The 22092-nt window shown below is 49.7% G+C and overlaps 1 protein-coding gene across 1 annotated transcript; it reads right to left on the minus strand.

The window, feature by feature from the left end:
- Nucleotides 1-12253: 12253 nt before the first annotated feature.
- On the minus strand, nt 12254-15425 carry INSM1 (INSM transcriptional repressor 1). The gene has a single exon (XM_059705418.1). It carries the CDS (start codon nt 14930-14932, stop codon nt 13397-13399), a length of 1536 nt encoding a protein of 511 aa, XP_059561401.1. The 5' UTR covers nt 14933-15425; the 3' UTR covers nt 12254-13396.
- Between the last annotated feature and the right edge of the window lie 6667 nt (nt 15426-22092).

Genomic DNA, 22092 nt, shown 5'->3' on the forward strand with positions numbered 1-22092 from the left:
CCCTGCCCCTGCAGGATGCCTCTGGCTGAGGCGTCCGGCCCGGACAGCGGGGACCCACAACTGCAGCGGCCCCGCGATCGTGGGCTTCGCTTTAGGCCCAGGCAAGGGACCCCTAGCTCCCGGGACTGCCAGCTTCGACCGTGCCCAGCTCCCATTGCTGGCTCCACCCCTACTTCCTGTTATCACTGGCCAGGGTGGCAAAGGCACCTGATTCTCTGATCATGGCTGGGGGGCAGGGCAAAGGCGGCCCCAGGGCTGCCTTTGCCCTGCCCCCCAGCTCTTAGCTCCCCCCTGGGTTTCCAATCACTGTCAGCGGCAGGGGGCTTCTTCCTGCTTTCCCTTTCACCTCCCTGCATTGTGCCTACATATGCAAATTAACCGCCATCTTGTTGGCAGTTAACTGCCAATCTTAGTTGGCAGTTAATTTGCATATAGCCCTGATTAGCCAATGAAAAGGGTATCGTTGTACGCCAATTACCATTTTTCTCTTTTATTAGTGTAGATACCACAGCTTTTGTATTCACGCATCTACTGATGGGCACTTGGGCTGCTTCCAGATCTTAGCTATTGTAATTGTGCTGCTATGAACATAGGGGGGTTTTGGGATTCTTAGGATCTACTCCAGGAAGTGGGATCACAGTTCCATTTTTAGTTTTTTGAGGAAACTCCATACTGTTTTCCACAGTGGCTGCACCAGTCTGCATTCCGTTAGCAGTACACGAGGGTTCTCATTTCTCCACCTCCTCGCCAGCACATATTGTTTGTTGATTTATTACTGGCAGCCATTATGACAGGTGTGAGGTGATAGCTCATTGTGGTTTTAATTTGCATCTCTCTGGTGATTAGAGACATTGAGCTGTTTTTCATATGTCCATTGACTATCTGGATGTCCTCGTTGGAGAAGTGTCTATTCAGGTCTTTTTCCCATTTTTTAAATTGGATTGTTTGTCTTCCTTTTGTTGAGTTGTATAAGTTCTTTATATATTTTGGAAATTAACCCCTTATCAGATGTATCATTGGCAAACATGTTCTCCCATCCAGTGGGTTCCCTTTTCATTTTGTTGATGGTTTCTTTTGAGCCTTTGCCTGACTACAGTTCCTCCTAACACAGCGGTTCTCAACCTGTGGTTCGTGACCCCTTTGGGGGTCGAACAACCCTTTCACAGGGGTCACCTAAGGCCATCGGAAAACACATATATGACTACACAGTTTTGTGATTAATCACTATGCTTTAATTATGTTCAATTTGTAACAATGAAAATACATCCTGCATATCAGATATTTACATTACAATTCATAACAGTAGCAAAATTACAGTTATGAAGTAGCAATGAAAATAATTTTATGGTTGGGGGTCACCACAACATGAGGAACTATATTAAAGGGTCGCGGCATTAGGAAGGTTGAGAGCCACTGTCTTGACATTTAATTATAACATCATGAAGGACCCCAGGCCAGAACCACCCAGCCAAGCTGTTTCTGAATTCCTGACACACAGAAAGAATGAAATTTAATAAATGACTATTGTTGTTCTGAGCCACTAAGTTTGGGATGACTTGTTACACAGTCATAGGAGCTGGAACATTAATCTAATGGTTGTTTTGAAGATGAAGTGAAAGCAATGACCAGAAGGCACTCACATACAACAATACATTGTAATAGTGCCGTAAGTGCCATGATGGGCGAGATGATTGAAGTACCTCTGGACCCCGAACACTTCACTTCATAGGAAGCGTGCTCTGCAGGGAACTGGGGAGCCAGGGAGCAGGGTCCTGGTCTCTCTGTGTCTCATAGAGCCTTGTGTTGTGGGCAAGGCATTCCATGTTCACAGACATTTTCCTTACAACCAGAGCAGTGAATTATAATACTTTCCATACAGAGTTGATATGAAAACCAAAGAGAAAAATTCACATTCAAACATTCTGCAAGCCAGACAACATTCTAAGAATTAAAGTATATCCTAGTTGTCTCTTGCTATGTAACAGATCACCCCAAAACTTGGAGACTTAAAAACCAACAATCCTTTTAGTACTGTCTCACATGGTTCTGGGGGGAGGGGACCAACCGTGCTGTTTTTCCGTGAGCTCTCTCACAATGGTGTTTTGACATGGTGTGGGGAGGGCTGATCATCTCAGCGACTCACTATTCTCCTGGGTGGTGGATTCTGGCTGTTGACTGAGATCTCATCGCGGGCTGCCAGCAGAACACCTATATGTGGCCTCTGAGTGTAGCTTGGGCTTCCCCACAGCATGGATCCCCAAGAGAGACCCAGGCAGACGCTGCATGACCTTTTCTAAACTACTCTCAGAAGCCACACGGTGTCACTTTCACTGCATTTTATTCAAGGAACAGTCACAAAGGCTTGCTCAATTTCAAGGGAGGGACACAGATTCCACCTCTTGATGGAAGGTGTGTCAAAGAGTTTACAGAGATATTTTAAAATCTGCACCAGGTGGCATTAACATTAATATAACATTTAAAATCAGTATTTTCTCACAACCAAGGGATGGATCTGATGGACATCAAGGAACTCAAAATAACAACATTAATGAGTGAGTTCTCATCAGCATTTGAGCTGAATAACAATCTCAACAACAGAGGTAAGTATTTAGTTGCAGACAGCCTTTTATGCAGAGGAAGTAGTTAAATGATTTATTAAAGGCTCTCGGCTTCCTTGCAGACTGTCCAGGAGGGCCCTTCAGGCTTTGGGGTTAAAAGAGCCAGGAACAACACCCAAATTGCCCTGGCAGGTGAGTCCAAGTGCAGCTCCCATCACTGTGTGAGGCCTTCACCACGGCCGCCTCTGAAGACAAATGCCTCTCCAAGCCCCTCACTCCCCTCACCAGTGCTGACTGTGCCTGGCACCACCTCCTGCTGGTCTCCTCTCTACACCCACATCCCATGGGTGCGTCTGCTGGGAGGCTGGGCACCTCTCACCTGAGCTGGAGGGTGACTTGTCCAGGACATTGATCGCTTCCATTTCCGTACAGCAGAGCCCAGATGTAAGGGAGGCTGCGGAAGCCAGTTTCTAGACTCCACCTTTGGGAGGCAGATCTCCTTTAGGTGAAAAGCTACCCCAGAGCAGGAAGAGTGTCCAAAAGGTGCAGGGTAAGCAGAAAGCATAATGAATGTCTACTGCAGATAAGCACTCTTTCATTTTATCAATGAGAAAGCAAAGGTAAAGAGAGGGTAAGTAACTCACCCAAGGCCACACAGCTCTCAAATGGAGTTAAAATGATGCAAGCAGCTATTTGTGCTCCCAACCCCTGGCACCTAGCCACGGTATGCTGGAGAAGACACAGGTCCCTTCACGCTTGTGAAATCCCACCACAGTGGAAGATAAAGGGAATGGCCTGCTAGTATTCGAAAAATCTGTTACTCGGAAGCCAGCATTGGCACTCTCTTTGAGGCATAAAATTAAATGTTTATTGAAACATTTGAGATGGACCCATCTTTTCCTCAGCATTGGCGTCCCTCGGCCTGTCCTTGGTGGGGACTGAGCGGGAAGAGCTTAATGACCTGTGCTCAGGGATCTCCCCTTCTCTCATGCTTGCCAGTTGCCATGGCTCTGGGATGGCCCTTTAACTTGCTTACAGGTAAAGAATAATTTTCCACAACCAAGTGCTTTTAGGACCAACGTGGAAGATAGAGAAGTGATGGAAGGTGGAATGGGCGTGCTAGCTTTAAGTGATACGTTCACGGTGGCACTGCCTTCCCAGTGAATTCATACATTTCTCCCTCTTATGGTTTGCCTCTTCAGCATACTCAATGAAGCGAAAGTGGTTCCCAATCTGTGAATTTGGTACTACGAACATGCCGGTATAAGAGCCTTCGCTGTAATTGTGGAGTGCTGAATTTACCTGTTTCTTGCGGGTATTGGTAAGTGGGGTAGTGTAGAAATAAGTTTCTCCAAAGTACAAAATTTGAAATGGTAGCCTCCTTAGCTCCTTTCTCTTATACCCTGGTAGAAATTTCAGGTATTATTTTGGAGTCAAATTGCCAAAACACAAATCAGTTGCTCCCATGACTTGGGATTAGGACTGTATATGTTCTCCTGCTGTCACGTCATGTTCCGTGTGGCAGTGGCCCCTTGACAAGATGGAATGGAGGCTCTTGTGTTTCACTGCTGTGCCTCCCAGTCTTGAATAAGCGCTGGGGGTTATCTCTGTGAACCAGTGTCCTTCTTGCTCTCAACTAAATTTCTCCGCTTACTGGTGATGTCGCAACTTACGGCCTTCCATTTCACCATTCATTGTATGGAGGGCATCAATCAATACAAGCTCATGAGTCATTGTGAGAAATCAATGAGCAGTTCATGTTAAGGCCTTAGACCAGTGGTCGGCAAACTGTGGGGCACGAGCCACATGCGGCTCTTTGGCCCCTTGAGTGTGGCTCTTCCACAAAACACCGACTTCTGAGCGTGGGCCACAAAGTTTCAGTCGCACTCTATGTGTGTGCCCGCACATGGTATTTTGTGGAAGAGCCACACTCAAGGGGCCAAAGAGCCGCATGTGGCTCGCGCGCCGCAGTTTGCCGACCACTGCCTTAGACCAGGTAAGTCATAGGACTCAGTGAATTTTAACTGTTGGTATTGTACAACCTCATCCTTAGTTGGAATTAGTGGTCACTGGATAAGACTTCAAAGCCATCAACTCTTTCCAGGCCAAACTCACTATTAGTGGCAACAACTGGAGCACTCTCCATGTGACCAAGACCTCACACTCTAAATCAGCACACGTTAAACGTCCGTGTGCACACAGATACCCAAGGATCTGGAAGAAATCCAGATTCTAATTCGGTGGGTCTGCAGTGGGGCCTGCAGTTCTGATTTCTACCAGCTCCCAGGTGATGCCACTGCTGCAGGCCCCTCACCCACACTCGTAGCTGAAAACACGTGTGACAAGAGCTGACAAACACATGCTGAGAAAGTACAACACGTTCTCCACTGCTATCGCCATAGTTAATACACTTGTGAGACCAGGTCAGAAACTGCTTTAGAAAAAGTTTCAAATTGAAGTTGGAAACTTCCAGTCAGAGATGACTTCTCACTGTTGGACATCGATCTAAATGCCCCAAGTGCTCAAATATTTGCACAATTAAATGAGGCCAGAAATTGTCAGGAAGGTGCTTGCTGCTTTTGAATTAATATTATTTTTGAGCCGATCAATGCTAAATTAAAGTTATCTTCTTCTTTAACTCAATTTTTAAACTAATAGACACCAAAAATCCTTGAAATGTTATGTTGAACCATACACACCTGTTGATGTGACACTTTTTACCTATAAAAATGGCAATTTGTTATGATTCAGCTTAAAAGTGGCCATTTTACTCGATAACGGCAGCCATCATTGAGTGAGGAAACAGCCTTCAAGCCCGGAGTCCACCTTCCCCTTCTGTTAGGTTTGTATGGATGACTCAGCACGTTAGAACTTGTATGTTCCGCCCGACAGCTGCTGCGCTTGGCATGACAAACATGAACAGTATGTATAAGCCTATTTTGGAGGTAGCTTCCTATTTAGTTAACTTTCTCATTTAAAGAATTAGGGTTTTTAAATTGGGGCCTGATGTGGTGACACCTATAAAAACAGTGGTACTCAGCTACAATTGAACAAAGCACTTTTCATAAAGACCAAGTTTCTGTCTAACCAAGGGCAGGAATGTAGGCAATCTATAAAACATTCCTGCACAGTTTTATTTTCTAGCACCTGGGTCAGTAAACATTTTATAAAGGGTGAAAGAATCAGTATATTAGGTCTTGGAGGCCATGTAGTCTCTAGGGCAGTGACGGCGAACCTTTTGAGCTCGGCGTGTCAGCATTTTGAAAAACCCTAACTTAACTCTGGTGCCGTGTCACATATAGAAATTTTTTGATATTTGCAACCAGAGTAAAACAAAGACTTATATTTTTGATATTTATTTTATATATTTAAATGCCATTTAACAAAGAAAAATCAACCAAAAAAATGAGTTCGCGTGTCACCTCTGACACGCATGTCATAAGTTCGTCATCACTGCTCTAGAGTGATGACCAAACTTGGCCACTGGGGTATGAAAACAGGCACAGACAGTAAGTGAATGTGCATGTCTATTTTCTAATAAAACTTTATTTATAAAACAGGCTGATGATGGATTTGGCTTTGGGCTTAGTTCACCCCTGGTTTAGCCTTTTTTGTTATGATGATAGAGATGATGAAATACTACAATGGTGGCAATAATTCTGGAATCCTAACATAACCTTAGAACTATGTAAGATCATAGTTGCTGCAACAAAGAAATCAAGGTAACTATAATACGTGTTTACTTTTTCTGTTCTCTTTAATCTGAATTATCAAATTTTGAAAATACAAAGGTGGATAATCATGACTTTTCTCTGTGATTAATATAGCAAAAGGTTTTCTGATACAAATCTGAAATCTTAATTATATAAATGTTTCACTGAAATGATTTTAAGCTATAATTGGTGTATAGTGATTTAGCAAGATATTCATGTTAAAACCCTTCAGAAGATATCAAGGATAATAATACTATCCAAAAGAAATAATAGAAGTCTTCTATTAAAGAGATGAGAGATAAAAAGAATGTGATCCTTTGTGGTGTAAAATATTTGATGAGATATAACATAATTCTGTTTAGATTTGGATTCCAGAGACTGGGATTTGGTTCATCTCCTTTGTCCCTGACAGTTCTCAATTCAATCATTTTCCCATACACTATTCCTATCTCTGCACATCTCCTAAAAATAACCTCTTTTTGACTGTATTTTAGAATGGTAAAGGCTCATTTTATATAATACACCAGGACAGACAGCAGTAGAATAGGACTATAATCAATTGGTGTTATAAGCTTTTTAAAATTTATATTTTTAATTTAAAAATGTTTTAATATATCTTGATTGTTGAACGTATTACAGGTGTTATAAGCTTTTAATTGGCAATATTGTATCGTTCCAATTTATTTTAGTATATGTGCTGCCGAAGCGAGCACTAAATGGCAATATTGTAAACATGTGTTTCAGCCTGAGTTCCCCATCCTTTTCTGTTCTTTGTGCTCAGAGGAAATTTTAGCCTTTTTTCCCCCCCTCCTGTAGAAAGAACCTTCTCTGAAGCTCTTCCACGCACTGACACCTCCTCTGCTTCCTATCAGATTTAACAAACAATAGCCTCTCGGCTCACTCTGTCCATCCTGTTACCGCCAGGTGTGACTGTCACCTGGCTGTGGCGTGTGAGAAGGGGCATTGCATCAGGGCCCTGGACCTGAACAACAGAGATGAAGCAGATGTTGCACTCAAATAAAAGGGCCTTTTTGATGAGTGAAAGAGGAGAATAATGGATTCAGGGTGATATTTCCGCTGTTCTTGTCTCCCCTCCCTGTCCCCCCTCCCATCCCCCTGCGTGTGCGATGCTTAGTCTACTGGCTAAAGGAATAGTTCTGATGAAGGGACAGCAGTTCTGGTAATCTCTGAATGCAAATGGTGTGGACGAGCTTCTTACAGATGTTGGTGACGCTGCACAGCATGAAAATGGCATACTTGAAATGCTCGCTCTCAATAATCACATCTTTGAATGTTCTCCACTGGCAGTAAGCATTCTATAGGTTTCATTTTGATGTAATTAATGCTCTAAGAATAGTTTGTCGTGGGGCTTATGTAATGAGCTAAACAAAAAATTTCAGTATGGGATGCTTTTGTGGAAATGCCACCAGGAAGACCACACTGGAATTGAAATCTTCAAACAAGACAAACACAAACACAATAACCCACAACCCATCTACTCGCCTTATATACCACCAGACAAAGCATACATGTTCTCAACATTCCACTCTCCAGATGCGACGGAACAAGCCCACAATAAAAAAGTATGTGGTGGACAAATGATGACAGTTGGGACTTAAAAGATCAAGGGTTATGTGTTTGGATTCGTGAAAATAAGTTAACTGACTTCAAATCATATGCTCATATATGTTCTATGATTCTGAGAAGCATATCAGGCCTTAATAATGACCCCAAAATAGTTGTGAATCATCAAATTCATAAGCCAAGTTGTTTCTCTCACCCAGCCACAAGGCATCAAGTCCCTTCACCATGAAGGTCCATCACAGGTTCCTTGCTGGTGACAGCTCTCAGTGGGCTCTGTCGCTTTCGAGACCCTATCTGGCCAGTAGTAATTTCCCCCTGCAGCTTCTCATAAGGAATGCCTAAAGAAACAGGACTCATTTGTGTTCATGAAAATCCTCTGGACGATGCCAAAACCTGTAGCTGGTTTTTTGCACAAGACAAGAAGGTGATGAATCGGTTGGAAACAGTTTGGTTGTTTTTTTTTTTTTAGCAACCTCCTGGGTAAGAAAGGGTTTCTCTATTCCTGGAGATCATTGGGCTGGTAGATGCTGTCTTCTCTCACCCATTCTTCCTATGGACTCAACATAGCTGGCCTCATGGGGGAGCCTTGGTAGACCAATGGGGATGGGAGGAAGCCCCGGTATAGTCCTCCTACTCTGGGTTTTGGGAATAGTTCTTTCTCCTAGGGTCATTGGGTGGGATCATTCTTGTGGGCCCCATGGCCAGGTCTCACTTCTGAACTTTTCTCTGTGTCACCAATGTGACTATTAGAGACAGTCACCATATTACCCAGAACTAATGAGTATACCAGACTTTCCCTATGAGTATGAATCGTTTAATGCTACAGGTTGATAATAAAGAAATAACTTTCTTCAGCGTATATATTGAAGATGCAACTTAATGATGCATTTGGCTTCATTCTCAGCTGAGTGGGATTTTCAGCAATTACTCTCAGGTTATTGCCCAAACATTAACAAGATGTTTTCCTAATTTAAGATAGAATCCTAAATGCCTTTAGACCGCCATACTGTGCTCCATGCTTTGGTACCAACTTGGCAATCAAATGGATTCAAGATCCTTGTATGTTGCTATTTAGTGGATTCTCTGATACAGGTGTTTTGCTATCCTGTGGTCTCTCTCTCCAATCCAGTTTCCCCCTTGATCTTCTCCAAATCCCGCAGCTTGGACCTTTAACTACCAAACATTGAAGGTTTCTCTGTACATCAAAAACCTGTAACGTAACCTGACCCTGTAACAAGCTAACATACAGTACATATATATGACACATAACTGACCAAATGTCCCTTCTGCAAAAAGATGACAAGTTTTGCTCAAAGCCTGTCCGCCACAGGCCAATGGACTTATAACTAATCCTAAATGCCACAAAATAGCACTCCCAAGAAGGTGGGTTTTCTTCTGTGTATGGAGAATGTCTGCTCCCTTTGGGGTCCTTGCTGCCTTTCATGTCACAGTCTCCGGAACCCCCAAATACCTCCCTGTGTCCCCGAACCCATTCTCTCTGGTTTACACACAGCCCTGTAGGAAAATGAGGGGCTCAATACAGCCAAGGGGCTTGCCCAAGCCGCGTCCTAGGCCCTTTCTCTTTTGCAAGACAAGTGGTGGGTGAAGATGCTAAGGTATGATGTTATCTCTTCCCAAGGATTAACACACTATTCTGCTTGGTTTTGTTTGAAGACTTTGTGGATGGCTGTGGAATTAAGTCCAAGGGGATGGACCGGGTGCTGGCGGGAGGCGGAGGCTGCTCCACGTGATCCTGCCGCAGAGCTAATGGAGGCAAATGAGAACCGGTGCACCCTTATCCGTAGCATCTGGGCACAGGTACTCTGGGTGACATCTGCCTGGTGACTGGCATTGCCCAGTCTTACCTTGTGTGCCTGGCTCTCCTCAACACATCCACATGTGTTACCCAGTGGTCAGGGTTCAGCAGACTCCAGGACTCTGCTCTGCTCCAAGACGGCCTCCTTACGGACAGCTGTTGAGCCTCTGGCCTCCTATTGTACGGCCTGGGGATGACCTTAGCGATGGGCCCCGCAATCGTCTGAAGGAGCAGCTCCCGGTGGACGGTGCTGCACAGAAGCAGCGCTGCAGCTGGCTTGGGTTAAAACGTTTCACTACAATGTTTCTGCCGTTAGAGCCATAAGAGCCCCAAATTCTCCAGGCCTCCAGGGAAATGTGCCACAAGAGGACATGATCAACCTGGAAGAAAGGGCAAACCAGCATGGCCGGCAGCTGTTTGAGCCGCTGGCTTCCTTCAGAGCCTGGGAGTGCTGGACAGCCTTTCGTATCCCACCACACAGGTATGGAAGTAGAAAGGTGTGGAGACCACTGGCAAAAATGAAGTCCTTTTCTTTATTTGTTCCTTGTTTAAGCTCCTTCCTCCTCTATCTGGTTACTTTTCCTGATCACTTTGCCCCTCCCAGCATCCCTCACTCGGCTGGGTGTGTAGTTTCCAATGATGGGCATCCGAGCTTGGAGCACCCTCAGACACACAGGATGTCCTCAGCATCCTTTCCATATTTATAAAGAAGGCGAGTGCACTTCCACCTGATGTTCTATAACAGGAATCCTTGTGAACTTATTATCCATCCAGGGAGGATTGAGGGAGGAGAGAGAGAGAGGAGAGAGAGAGAGAGAGAGAGAGAGAGAGAGAGAGAGAGAGAGAGAGAGAGAGAGGAGAATATGAATCTGATTTCCTTCTTGTGGAATATTCTAACTCATATTGTATTACTTTGAAATAACTGATCAAGTTCTTCAATTTCTTCTACACTTTTGTTTAGCAAACATCAATATACTCCATTTACTATACAATTTCACTTACTATCTCACGTCAATGAAATTTTGGTTTCTATTTTAGAATAAATAAATTTGGAGGGGGGGTAGATTTATGAACCAAATTTATTTGCCCTCATGAAGGTGGAACTTAGAATTTCTGATTATGGACAAGAAACACAGTGAGCTGGACACAGGTGACAAGATACCATACCAGCCGCCAGGCTTGCACGCCTCAGGTTTTTAAGGAAAATTGCTCACGGCATAAAACATACACTAACTCTCAGCACGAGGGATCTTTTCATGTACGGTGTAATTCAGAGCGAACATTTTTAAAAACTTTCACACATTATTGTTGTTCACAGGGAGCAACTATCCACCCACAACCTGGAGTTTTCCTTTGCTTCAAAGTTTCCCGGATGGTATAAATACTGCTTTGTCCCTGTGCTTTTACACTGTGGGGCACTGCGCTTTTGTCTTCCTCTGTTGAACTGGTAAAATATGTAGTCGTCAGCGATAAAGGGCAACGCACGGTTTGTCCCTGAGGCAACTTACCTGCAGTGGCTTCCCCGTGGTTGTTATTCAGAGTCTATTCCCCACAAAGGGCGGAATATTCAGTGTTCCTGAGAGCTGAGCCTTTTACGAAATTGGAGGCTCAGAATCTGAAAAAGATCCCTTTGTCGTATTATCCTTCCAAGTTTCTCACGTGCTGCCCTTCCCACCATCACTCCAGAGGCCGACCCCACAGATTTCTACAATCTCTCTGCTCGGCAAACCTTAGAAGGCTTGGTGGCCTCAGGAAGAGAAGAGCCACAGACATAAACCAAGGAGGGAAGGGGACAGCACCATTGTGACGCTGAGCGCAGTGCTCTAATCAGTGTTTCAAAGGCAGAGCAAAACAACTCAAAACATTAACCGGTGAGTGTCAGCCTTGTTCTTTAAAGAGCTGAGTGACACGAAACAGAAAACATTCTAATGACCTGTGATTAAATTTAATACCCGAAACAGATGGTGTTCTATTTCCCCCCCAAAATGGGTTGCTCACCTGACTGGAAAATCATTTCTGAGCCCTCACCCCAAGCCCAGTGGCCTACCTTCCACCCCCTCCAAATGGGAATTGGTTCATTTCCCTCACTTGGGAAGTCTGACTATAAAATCATTCTACTTCCTTCTACTCTAGTTGGTACTCAGAGGTCAAAATTTAACCATGTTATTTATTTGAAGACATACTGTTACAGTGAGCCCCAAACTGCCAGGAAATGAAGGATCTGATCAATTAACCAGGTGTTTCTATATCCCCTTTGGTTAAAAGACTAGATGTGTGTGGGTACTTATCTAGATTTCTCTGAAAAAGATTCACCCAGCTTCCATTCTAACTTCACCTTCCGGTACATTCCTAAGGACCCCTAACGCTTCAGCTCCAGTTATGGGTGGGGGACTGGACCCGTGAACCAGCACAGGGCAGAATCCAGCAGCGCAGGCTCCGCTCTGAAAACCCACCGTCCTCCTGATGGTGGCGGGGTTTTGTCCCTTAATAAAAAAAAACGTAGAGATGTTTAAGAAATCATCCGAAGCTCCGTGTTAAATCCTTGCTGAAACCACTGGATGCAGAAATAAGTCCACCTTACGTTGACTTTGAAAATATTTTATTTGAATAGTAAATAGTTATACAGTTGAAACAGTTCTATCGAAGCTGTCTATAAATAGCTAACAATTAAGAAAATAATGTTATGTAGAAAAGAGATTGCATTTAAAAGTAAGAGTTGTTGGTTGTACAAGGGCCTCAGGGGCCCCCCAAGCAGAACAAAATGGAAGGTTGTCTGTAATTCGCTCCGATAGGTATTATAAAAGTTAAAACTTTTAGCAGATCCCTTTAGAAAAAGGCTCTCTTGTAAAATGCACAGTGAAATGTCGAGAGTGGCAAAGGGGGAAACACACACCAAGAAAAAAAAAAAGATCTGCAAGCAAAATAATATCTCAATCTTCATAATTAATATAAATAAATAAAGAATAAATAACAATTACTCATAAATCAACATATACATTTAGAGGGAACTCAGTCCTACCTCAAGCAACAAAGGCGATCAAACCAAAACGTCTCACGTGAAATATTGAGGCAGTTTCTACAGCATCTTCTGAAAATTCCCTTCCCTCCCCGCCCCCAAAAAAACAATCCCAGACAACAATTCAAGGCATTTGTGGCTATACTAAAGAAAACTTTTTCTTAAGCAATTTGATTTGTTCACATACAAAAAGGTAAAGCCAAACTCCAGCAAGTTCACAGGCCATAATAAAGCTAATCGTGTGGGAAGTTCAATTTACAGCCTGTGAAATATAAAGGCATTTATTCCTCAAGATTCACCCAAAACAACCCGTACGCTACATACATAGAGAGCAGAAGTTGGTAGGCGAGAGCAAACCGCATTTCTAGACCATGAACACAGCGAATACTAGCAAGAAAAACCGCTCTCCCCTCCGAGGGAGGCTTCCAACCACGAGACAAACGCGCACAGCTTTTCTCCCTTGTACAGAAGCGATGGGCTCCTGTTGCGCCAAGGGGGGAAAGGGACACAACGCAAAAGGGGGCTCCAAAGGGAGTCACAATGACAGCATTGGGGTTACCATCACGCCACATCGAGAGAAGCGGAGACAACACTTTGACCGGGGGTGGGCGCCCCCGGCGCGGACGCGGGTTTGGGGCGCGCAGGGCGCGCTCTCTTCGTGGGTCTCCAGCGAAGGCACAGTTTGGAGGGCCGGGATGACGGGCGCGCTCTAGCAGGCCGGGCGCACGGGCACCTGCAGGAGGATCACCTGTCTGTTCTCCGACGGGTGGCACTTGTTGATGTGCCGCGTGAGGCCGGGCGAGCTGTAGAAGGTGGCGGGGCAGTACTTGCAGGGGAACACCTGGGCGGCGTGCAGCAGGCGCAGGTGGCGCTCCTGGGCGCCCTTGCCGGGGAACGTCTCCCCGCACACTGGGCACAGGTGGCACTCGGCTGAGGCGCTCAGGCCCAGCACGCCGGCCGCCTCGCCGTCGCCGGCCGCCTCCTGCGGCGCCTTCTCCTTGGGCCCCGGGTACAAGGCCAGTAGGTCCTCCGGCGGGGGCGCGGGCGGCGTGCCCTTGGCCTGCAGTGCCTGGTGGTGCGCCAGGAGGTGCTTGCGCAGATAGGCCTGGCGGCGGAACTTCTTGGCGCAGTGGTGGCACTCGTAGAGCCCGTCTTCCGAGCCCGACTCCGAGACGCCACCGGGGCTGGGCGTGTCGCGGTCGCTGCTGCCACCCGTCGCTTCCCGCGCCTCAGCCCTGGCAGCGGGTTCGGGCTCCGACACTCGGGCGGCGGCGGGTGCCGGGCGCGGCTTGTGCCAGCGGCGATGCGAGGCCAGGTTGGCCGGGCAGCTGAAGACCTTGGCGCACTCGGGACAGCGGTACTCCACTCGCACGATGCGCGAGCACTTGTGCTGCGCCAGCGCGAACGGGTCGGCGTACTCCTCCTTGCAGAGCTGGCAGATGAACTCGCCCAGCGGCCGCGCCGCGTCCCCCGCGCGGCCCCGCGGCGCCTCCACCGGGCCCTCCTTGATCTTGAGCCCCAGCACCGGCGACGTGGTCACCTCGTCCTCGAAGTGGAGCTTGCGGATGGCTTTGGGCTTCTTGGCGCCGGGAGCCTTGGCTACCTTGGCGGGAGGCTCGGCGGCGGCGGCTGGGGGCGGGGGCCGCTTGCCCGGGGGCCTCAGGGAGGCGGCGGGCGGCAGCGGGGGGCCGGGCACCGGGCCGCGGGTCGCCTCGGCGCCCGCTGAGAACGCCGTGCCCATCTTGAGCTCGGCGGGCGCAAAGAACAGCGGGTCGCCGCTGCAGGTGCCGCCGCCGCCGCCCGCGCCGTTCGCGCCACCACCGCCACCTCCGAGCAGCGCGGCGGGCGTGGGGAAGGACTCGGCTGAGACCGGTGAGCCGAGGTTGAAGCTGCGCTCGAAGTACTTGTGCTTCTCGTGCTCGCGGCTCACGGGCCGCGTGGGGCTGTAGAGCGGCGCGGGGTGCGCGGCCTCGGGGTTGCCGAAGTGAGCGGCCCGCGGGCCCGGCTGGGGCGGTAGCGGGCCCGGCGCGCAGACGAGCGCGGCGGCGAGCGCCGCTTGGGCGCGCTCGGCCGGCGGCGGCCGCGGCAGCGGCCCGGGCCCCGGGCTCGGCGCTGGGGGCTCGGAGTGGGCGCCCCCGCATCCCGGCGAGAGCAGCAGCGCGCGGTCGCCGTCCTCGCAGCCGCGAACGCGGTAGGACACGGGAGTGGACTTCTTGCTGCGCTTCACCAGGAAGCCGCGAGGCATGTTGGCGCGGCGCGAGGGCAAGGCACTGGCCGGGTCCCACCTCTGCGCTCGGCCGTGGCGGCCTCAGTGCCCCCGGCCCATACCCCGGGCGCGGCGGCTACGGGTCTCGCGTGGCGCCGGTGGCGGCTCAGCCCGGCTCTGTGCCCTGCACGCGCGTCCCAAACCCCGGGCCCGGGAGCCGCTCCCTTTTAACGGGGGGAGGGGGCTATTGTTCTCGCCTCCCGCTTCCCCCGGAGCCAATCAGCACGCCGGCAGCTCCACCGCCGGGTAGGGTGGGAGGGCGGCGGGGCAGCCAAAAGGGAGTCGGGACTCCGGGGTCGCCCGGTAGGTGCGGCAGATGTACCTGAGGGCGAGGGGCCCCCGCGTGCGCCCGGTCGCCGCCCCGCCCGGCGCCGCCGCCCCGCCCGGCCCAGGCACACGCCCGGCCCCGCCTCACTTCACGGTCTGCTGCTCCTCTATGGGAGGCGCACGTGCCGAGGCTTTGTGTCTCTCCTCCGGGGGCGCGGAGCCGCCAAATGGACCCGTCCATCAGCACGACAATGCACGCCCCCCTCCCGCGCGGGGATTACCCGCGGGTCGCGAGCAAAATAGCAACAAAGGAGAAGAATGGCCCCAAATATGTCAGGAGGATTCAGTCCGCGAGCCGGAGCGGAGGGGAAGTTGGGCGGGCTGATTGGGCAGGGGCGGTGGTGGGCCGCAGCAGGCGAGGGGGAGATCTGAGTGCGGCTGCTGGGGTGGGGTAGGCACAGGAACTCCTCCGGGTGTTTAGGAAATAGTCAAGAATTGAAAATAGCTGCAAAGCCCGGGCTGCCTGGAGTCCCCACTCGCGCTTCGGACGGGTGGGCCGGGAGACCCTGGGTCCAAGCGAAAATGGGGTTCACGTTTCGATGGATGATGTGACCTTCTGGCTGCAGCTGAGGGTGGTGTTTGCGTCCGCAGCCAGGGCGCGCGACCCTGGTCCTTGGGAAGGGTTCTCTTGAGTTTGAGAAGCAGTTTGGTACATACGGCACTTATTCAATTGCCAGCAGACGCAGCGCGAAAGGGGCGAGGGGGCGGACTGGGCTGGGTTCCAAAAAGAACTTGAATTTCCGAACTTTTTTTTTTTTTTTTTTTTTTTTTTTTTTTTTTTTTTTTTTAGTTCCGGGAAGTTTGGGGACTGGCATCTTCGGAGGGGCCGGGTGTAGCCCGCTTGGAGCCTCCACTTCGCCCAGGGCTGGGTTGATTCGGGTGGTATTGGCCAAGGTCCGAACCCGAGGTCAGCCGCACGCGCCCCGGTGAAGTTGGTTTCCGCCCTCCTCGCGCGGCCTCATGCATTTTCATTCGGAGCGGGCATTTTGTCTGCCCGTTGACATCAGATGCTAAATCAAGGGCTCCAATCAAGGCTCTGCGAATAAAGGGGCCGCCTGTCTCCACGCAGACCCCCCCCCCCCCAGCCATGCCCCCTTCACCTTTGTGAAGGAAATTAACCTCCAGCTATTGAGCGGCGGTCGCGGCCAATCTGGACGCCAAAGCGACGCGTGCTGCTGGCTGCGAGGGAGGGGGGCAATCTGTCCTCAGAGGCAGGCTGCGGCCTCGGGGAGGACAAGCTGCGCCCCCCTCCCCGTGCCACCAGGACAAGACAACAGCCAAGATCCTGTCGACCCAGGCTTGGCCCTTTGCTTCCATCCTCTTCGCAGCCTGGCGCAGAGGAAGCACAAAGGCAGCATCTCCGGGGATGGGGGGGGGGGGCAGAACCCCAAGACTAGTAGTGGCCCTGATCCCCCGCTGCGTTGGGAACAAGTAGCAGAGCCACATAAGTTAAATGTGATACGTTGTGAGGAAGATGCCCCTTTATTGAAAGAGAGGGAAACGGACGTTTTCCTGCAAAGCCCTGTGCATCCAGACAGATTTTGCTGTTTTGCTTATGCTTAATTCCACTGAAGGTATTTAATTATTTTCGGATTTTCCCTCAGAAAATACCCTGGCATGGAAATTTAATAGAATTTTAAAACATGAGTAGTAAGTTGTAACGGGATAGTTGTTAGGATTTATCGAGGGAACAGATATTTGATGATTTTCTTTGTGATATTTTTCTAACTCACAGATTTAAAAGGGAAGGATACATATGATGGAATATATTTCGAAAGCTCTCGCTCTCATTTAAAAAAGACTGTTAATGAGATGAGTGCTAGTTCTGAAAAGAAGTTAGACATCCTACAATAAGTTGGTCTAAAATGTATAAATGTGTTTCCATCTAAAGTAACTGATGTTATTTCCCTGGTCTCCTGAGCGCTGATGAATACGGCTAGTGAACAGGAGTGCGAAAGGGATTCCGGGACAGCTTTGGCCAATTTTATTTTCTAATCACGAATCCCATCTGGATTGTGGAATAATGGGGCGGGGGCTGGGGCTGCGATCCCTGACTGACTGGGGGGTATTTGGTCTTGCCTGTGCAACACTCCTTTCATTCAACAGATAACAGGGAGAGGTAGTCACCTGGAGAATCCTTTAAAATAACAACACCCGTCATTGTAAAGGGGGTGGGGGGAGGCAAAACAAAACACCTGCCTAAATGCAAGGAATTCAAACAGGGCTCTGAATTAAGCCAAGAGAATCTTTTGAAAACTATTGAGACACTGAGATTCAATGGATCCGTTCCCTTTTTTATTTGTGGTTTCTAGTCTTGCCAGTGGAAGTGAAATAAGCTTTCAGATGGATACGGTCAAAATAAAGGGGCCCTTGAAAGGTACAAGTATTAAAAACGAATCTCACCACCCCGAGCTGGGGGAGCATCAGGCTGCGGTCACCCCACCCGCAGCCTCTGGGAACCTGCACGCTTGCACCCAGTCGTGGGTTTCCGCTGTTTTCTCCGTGACTTTATTTCTCAGAACCCATGCACCTGCGGGATGGGGACACGGAGATACTTGTCTCCCCCAGGAAGAGCGCAGCCCCGCCGCCGCTGCCCTAGCGCCCTGCGTCCGAATACCCGCTGGGAGGAGCTGAGCTGGGGCAGCGCTGAGCGCCGATTTGCCCCCCAGCCCACACTTCTGGGGAGCTTCCCCGAAGCCCACAGGCGTGAGGAACCCAGGAAGGGCCGCCGAAATGTCCTTCCCAGGTCCCAGGTGACTCTCCCTTTCCTGTGGGGCCCTGGCGAGCGCTTGGGAAAGATGCGGCGGCCTCTACCGCTTCCTGTCCTTGTGGCTCCTTCCTTGGACAACTGGGCTGCCGTCGGGGAGCGCGCGGGGTTCACGGGGACCTCCTAGCTCCAGGGAGTTTCTAGAAAGCCTGAAGCATGGAAATGAGCACAAAGGGGGGAATTTCGGCCTAGTAATGGCCTCTGGAGGTGTCCACCGGCCCAAGCAACCCCTGAACTCCTGAGAGGCAGAGATGAGAAGGTCCGCAATCTCATCCCGCGGCGCCGGCCGAGTTTGGAGACGCCAGGGAGGGGCGAGAGGGAGTTGTCAGATCCCCCACCTCCCCCCCCCCCCATACCCCCCAACCCTCCCTCTGGGCTGAGCGCTCTCCTGCATTTACAGGAGCTCCACCCCAGGCCCTCCTGGCTCCCGAGCCGCGATCCCAGCCTGAACCCCGCGTTACCGCCTTAGTACCCGCCGTCAGGTCCCGGAGGGGCCGGTGCCCGGAGGGCTGCGCGCGACCCGAGCCCGGGAGAGGCTTTGTGTTTGCAGGAATGAGGAGCTGTTTTGTCCGCCCCAAGGGCACGCGAGAGACACGCGCAGCCCGCCGCCCGCCGCCCCGCTCGGCCACGCCGGCCTCCGGCACCTTCCGGGCCCCCGCCCGTGGGCCGCCGCCTTTGTTCGGCACATTAGCATAAAGCTGCCAGGGATCTCCCGTTCAAATAATTCCACACAAAAGGAGAGAGCATGAAAGAAAGCGAACAAGGGAGAGTCTGCGAGGCCGCGCCGTCCGCCCGGCGCGGAGCGGTGGCGCTCAAGTGCGTCCCTCCCCTCGAGTTTCGAGTGCCCCTGGCAATCTGCTGCGCGCGCGCACCATCCGCGGGGGGTGGGGTGGGGGGTGCCCCTCTTTACGCCGCTGAGTGCGCCGTCGGGGCGCCGAGCGCGCCTCCAAGTGCCCTCGGGACAGTGTGTTGCTGTCTCGGGTGGGACTGTCCAGACCCGTGGGGGAGGAGGCACGAAGGTCCCGCCCCGGCGACTGGAAGGGTGGTGCAGGCGAAAGCTGGCGAAGGTGAAGGTAGAAGATGTACGAAAGTCAAAATAGAGACGTGGGCCTGGAAGCGCCGGCGGGGCACCGAAGGGACGGGATGACCTTGAACGTGGGCGCAGGAGGGGGCTGCTTCCGCCTGTGAGGTGATGGCCCCATGTTCCTCGCGCCTCCGTCTCAGAAAAGGCGCCGACGAAACCCACTAGAAACTGACCAGAAAGGCCCCTGCGGCTCTGGTCCTCCCTCTCCTTCCGCCGGGGTGGACACGGAGACCCCTGGGGGCCAGGAGCACGCACTTTCCTCCTTGGCCGGGACTGCCCTGTTCTTGTTCCTGCTCTTGGGTTTGGGTTTATGTATTCTGACCCCGCTTCCTCGTTCTCTCCTCTTGTCCACCTGTCTTCCTCTTTTCCTCCCATCTCTGTCCTCTTCCCTTCCCCTCTCCTCCCTTCTCTCCTCTCCCTCCCTCCCCTCTGCCTCTCAGTCCCCGTCTCTCCCTCTTTCTCTCCCCCCCCCCCCCCCCCGCTAGCCCATCACTCTCTCCTTCTCTTCCCAACTCTCTCCTTCCTCCTCTCTCCCCCATCTCTCCCAGTGTCTCCCCCATGCCCCCTCTCAGACCGTCCTGCCCGCTCCCCCAGTCTCTTCCTGCCTCTCCTCCAACCCTTCCTCCCTCACCTCTCTCCCCGTCTCCCTCTCCTCACTCCCACTCTTCCCTCCTCCCTCAAGCTCCCCCCCCCCCCCCCCCCGTCCCTCTCCCAACTCTCCCTCCTCCCGGCAGGCAGGCAGGCCAGCGTGTGTTATTTTATTTGTCTAGAGAGAGCCTATTTGTTCAGTGATGTGTGGCCTCCTGGCCGCCAGCTTTAATGGGGGACGGAGAGGCTTGGTTTCTGTGAGCATTAGCATACAGCTGCCCGCGCCTGCCGTTCCTGGGCTCACTTTATCCCAGCCTTATCATCACCTCTTCTCTCAACCAGAAAACAATCAACAGCTCCGCACACAGGCGACTCCAGCCCCTCGCTCACCCGCTCACCCGGTGCGATTGTGTTCCTGTCTCTCTCTCTCTCTCTCTCTCTCTCTCTCTCTCTCTCTCTCTCTCTCTCTCTCTCTCTCTCCTCTCCTCTCCTCTCCTCTTCTCTCCCTCCCTCCCTCTTCTACGGGTAAATATTGATTGGCTGGCTTTACATTTTATTCTCCCTGCAGTTTCTCTTTCCTCTGTCACCTCGTCTTGTATTTTTCTTTTGCCTTCCTGTGATATTTGGGTGAAATATGAGGAGCCATTTGGGGAAAGGAGGTGGCTACACTTGATTGCAAACCAACATAAGCCACGAGATCATTAGAGGCATCTGGGAGGCATGGTTGTTGAATGCGATTTGGGGAAAACTTGGGAAAATGAACTTTGGTATTTTCCCATCAGAATTCTTTGTTCAAAACCATAGAATTCCAAAATCAGGCTTAGAACCCAAGATGTCCCCAGCTCAACAGCAAGTACTGAAACACACAGGAACTTCATGAATGCAGTGTCCCCACAGAAACTATGCCTGTGCATGCCAAGAGAAGTCCCAATATCGGTCTCTTTGAAGCACTTTCTTTTGGGAGTCTTCACCATTAGTAAGGGATATCTTCATTCTCCCAAAACCCTTAAGACCGCCAGTTTCAATCTGGGATCAACCACTCTTGGGTACTTCTCTTATTCTTAGAAAAGTTGTTCCTCAGTGATAAAATGCTCCTCTTCACATGTATACTAAAATCTGTGCCTAGATTTCCAAAATGACCTCACTTACTGACCATGAGATGGTGGTTACAGTAACCTCCTCTGATACACTTTGCAGACTGGAAGGTAATCTAGGCATTTTCAAATTTGCCATGATACCTATGGAGGTCCAAGACTGCTTTTTAAAAAGCAGCAAAGGAAAGCATTAAATGTATGTATGATTCAATATTAAAACTGGCATTGCCATTTGGGGTTCCTTTAATGTGACTAGAAGCTTTTTAATGGTAGTACTTGGTCACAGAAATCATAACTGTTGATCCTCTCAGGTTGTTCTGTTCATCTCCACCCAAGGGTCATAGACACTCACTATTTGCTGATGAATGGGCCTCTCAGGGGAAGGGAGTGGGAGGAGGATGGTTTCTGGAGCTGACTCATTCACAGGCCCTTGAAATAGGGTCTTTGGTTGTTGGGATGGCAGTTTGAAGAGTAAACCAGTAGCAATTGTTCTTTGTTCAAGTTACACAGTTTACCATGTGGCCGGGGCTGAGTAAAACAGACACGTGAGGGAATTCGTGGAGGTTATTGCTCACTTTTGCCTGCCTTAGAAAAATCAGTCTCTAGTGTGCTAGAACAATGTTATTTTTGAGAAGTATTGATTCGATGATAACGGATGTGGAAATCTGTAATGCCAACTACAACTTTCCATCTAATAGCTGTGTTATCCTTGTAATTGTGCCAACTTTTGCTAAACATTAACATGAAGGCAAAAAGTGAACACAAACTGGAATTATGTCCATGGAAACCAATTTTAAACCCCTGCTGGTCAAAATGCAGTCACAAATAGTGTCACAGTAACACCTAAAAGAGATCCAAATAAATGAAAACAGTCTTATGTGTTGTTTCTAAATCCACATGTTTTCTAGTGGGCATTTAATTTGCTTTATTTGTAAGAAGGTCTCTGACCCACATTATAGGTGACATGTACCAGGCCCCCAATGCAAAGCAACAAGGCTAAGGGCTTAAGGAAGTCAACTAATTTCTGACTACCATTTTCTATTCTAACACCCATGTATGAAATAAAAAAAATGAGAAAGATAAAATCTGTACGTGTGTTATATTCTAGTTTTTCACTGCATTTATGCCCATGACCTGCAACATGAAATAGAAATACAGGGTCTGTGATTGCAGCCTCCTCATTCCAAAAGTTGCCTTACATTTTTCTACCCAATCAGTCCCTCTGATGTTGAATTACAGAGTTAATTTCTCATCATCAGTTTCACGAATGTTCCATGTG

This window comes from Myotis daubentonii, chromosome 8 (genome assembly GCF_963259705.1).
Source record: "Myotis daubentonii chromosome 8, mMyoDau2.1, whole genome shotgun sequence".
NCBI classification, from domain to species: Eukaryota; Metazoa; Chordata; class Mammalia; order Chiroptera; family Vespertilionidae; genus Myotis; species Myotis daubentonii.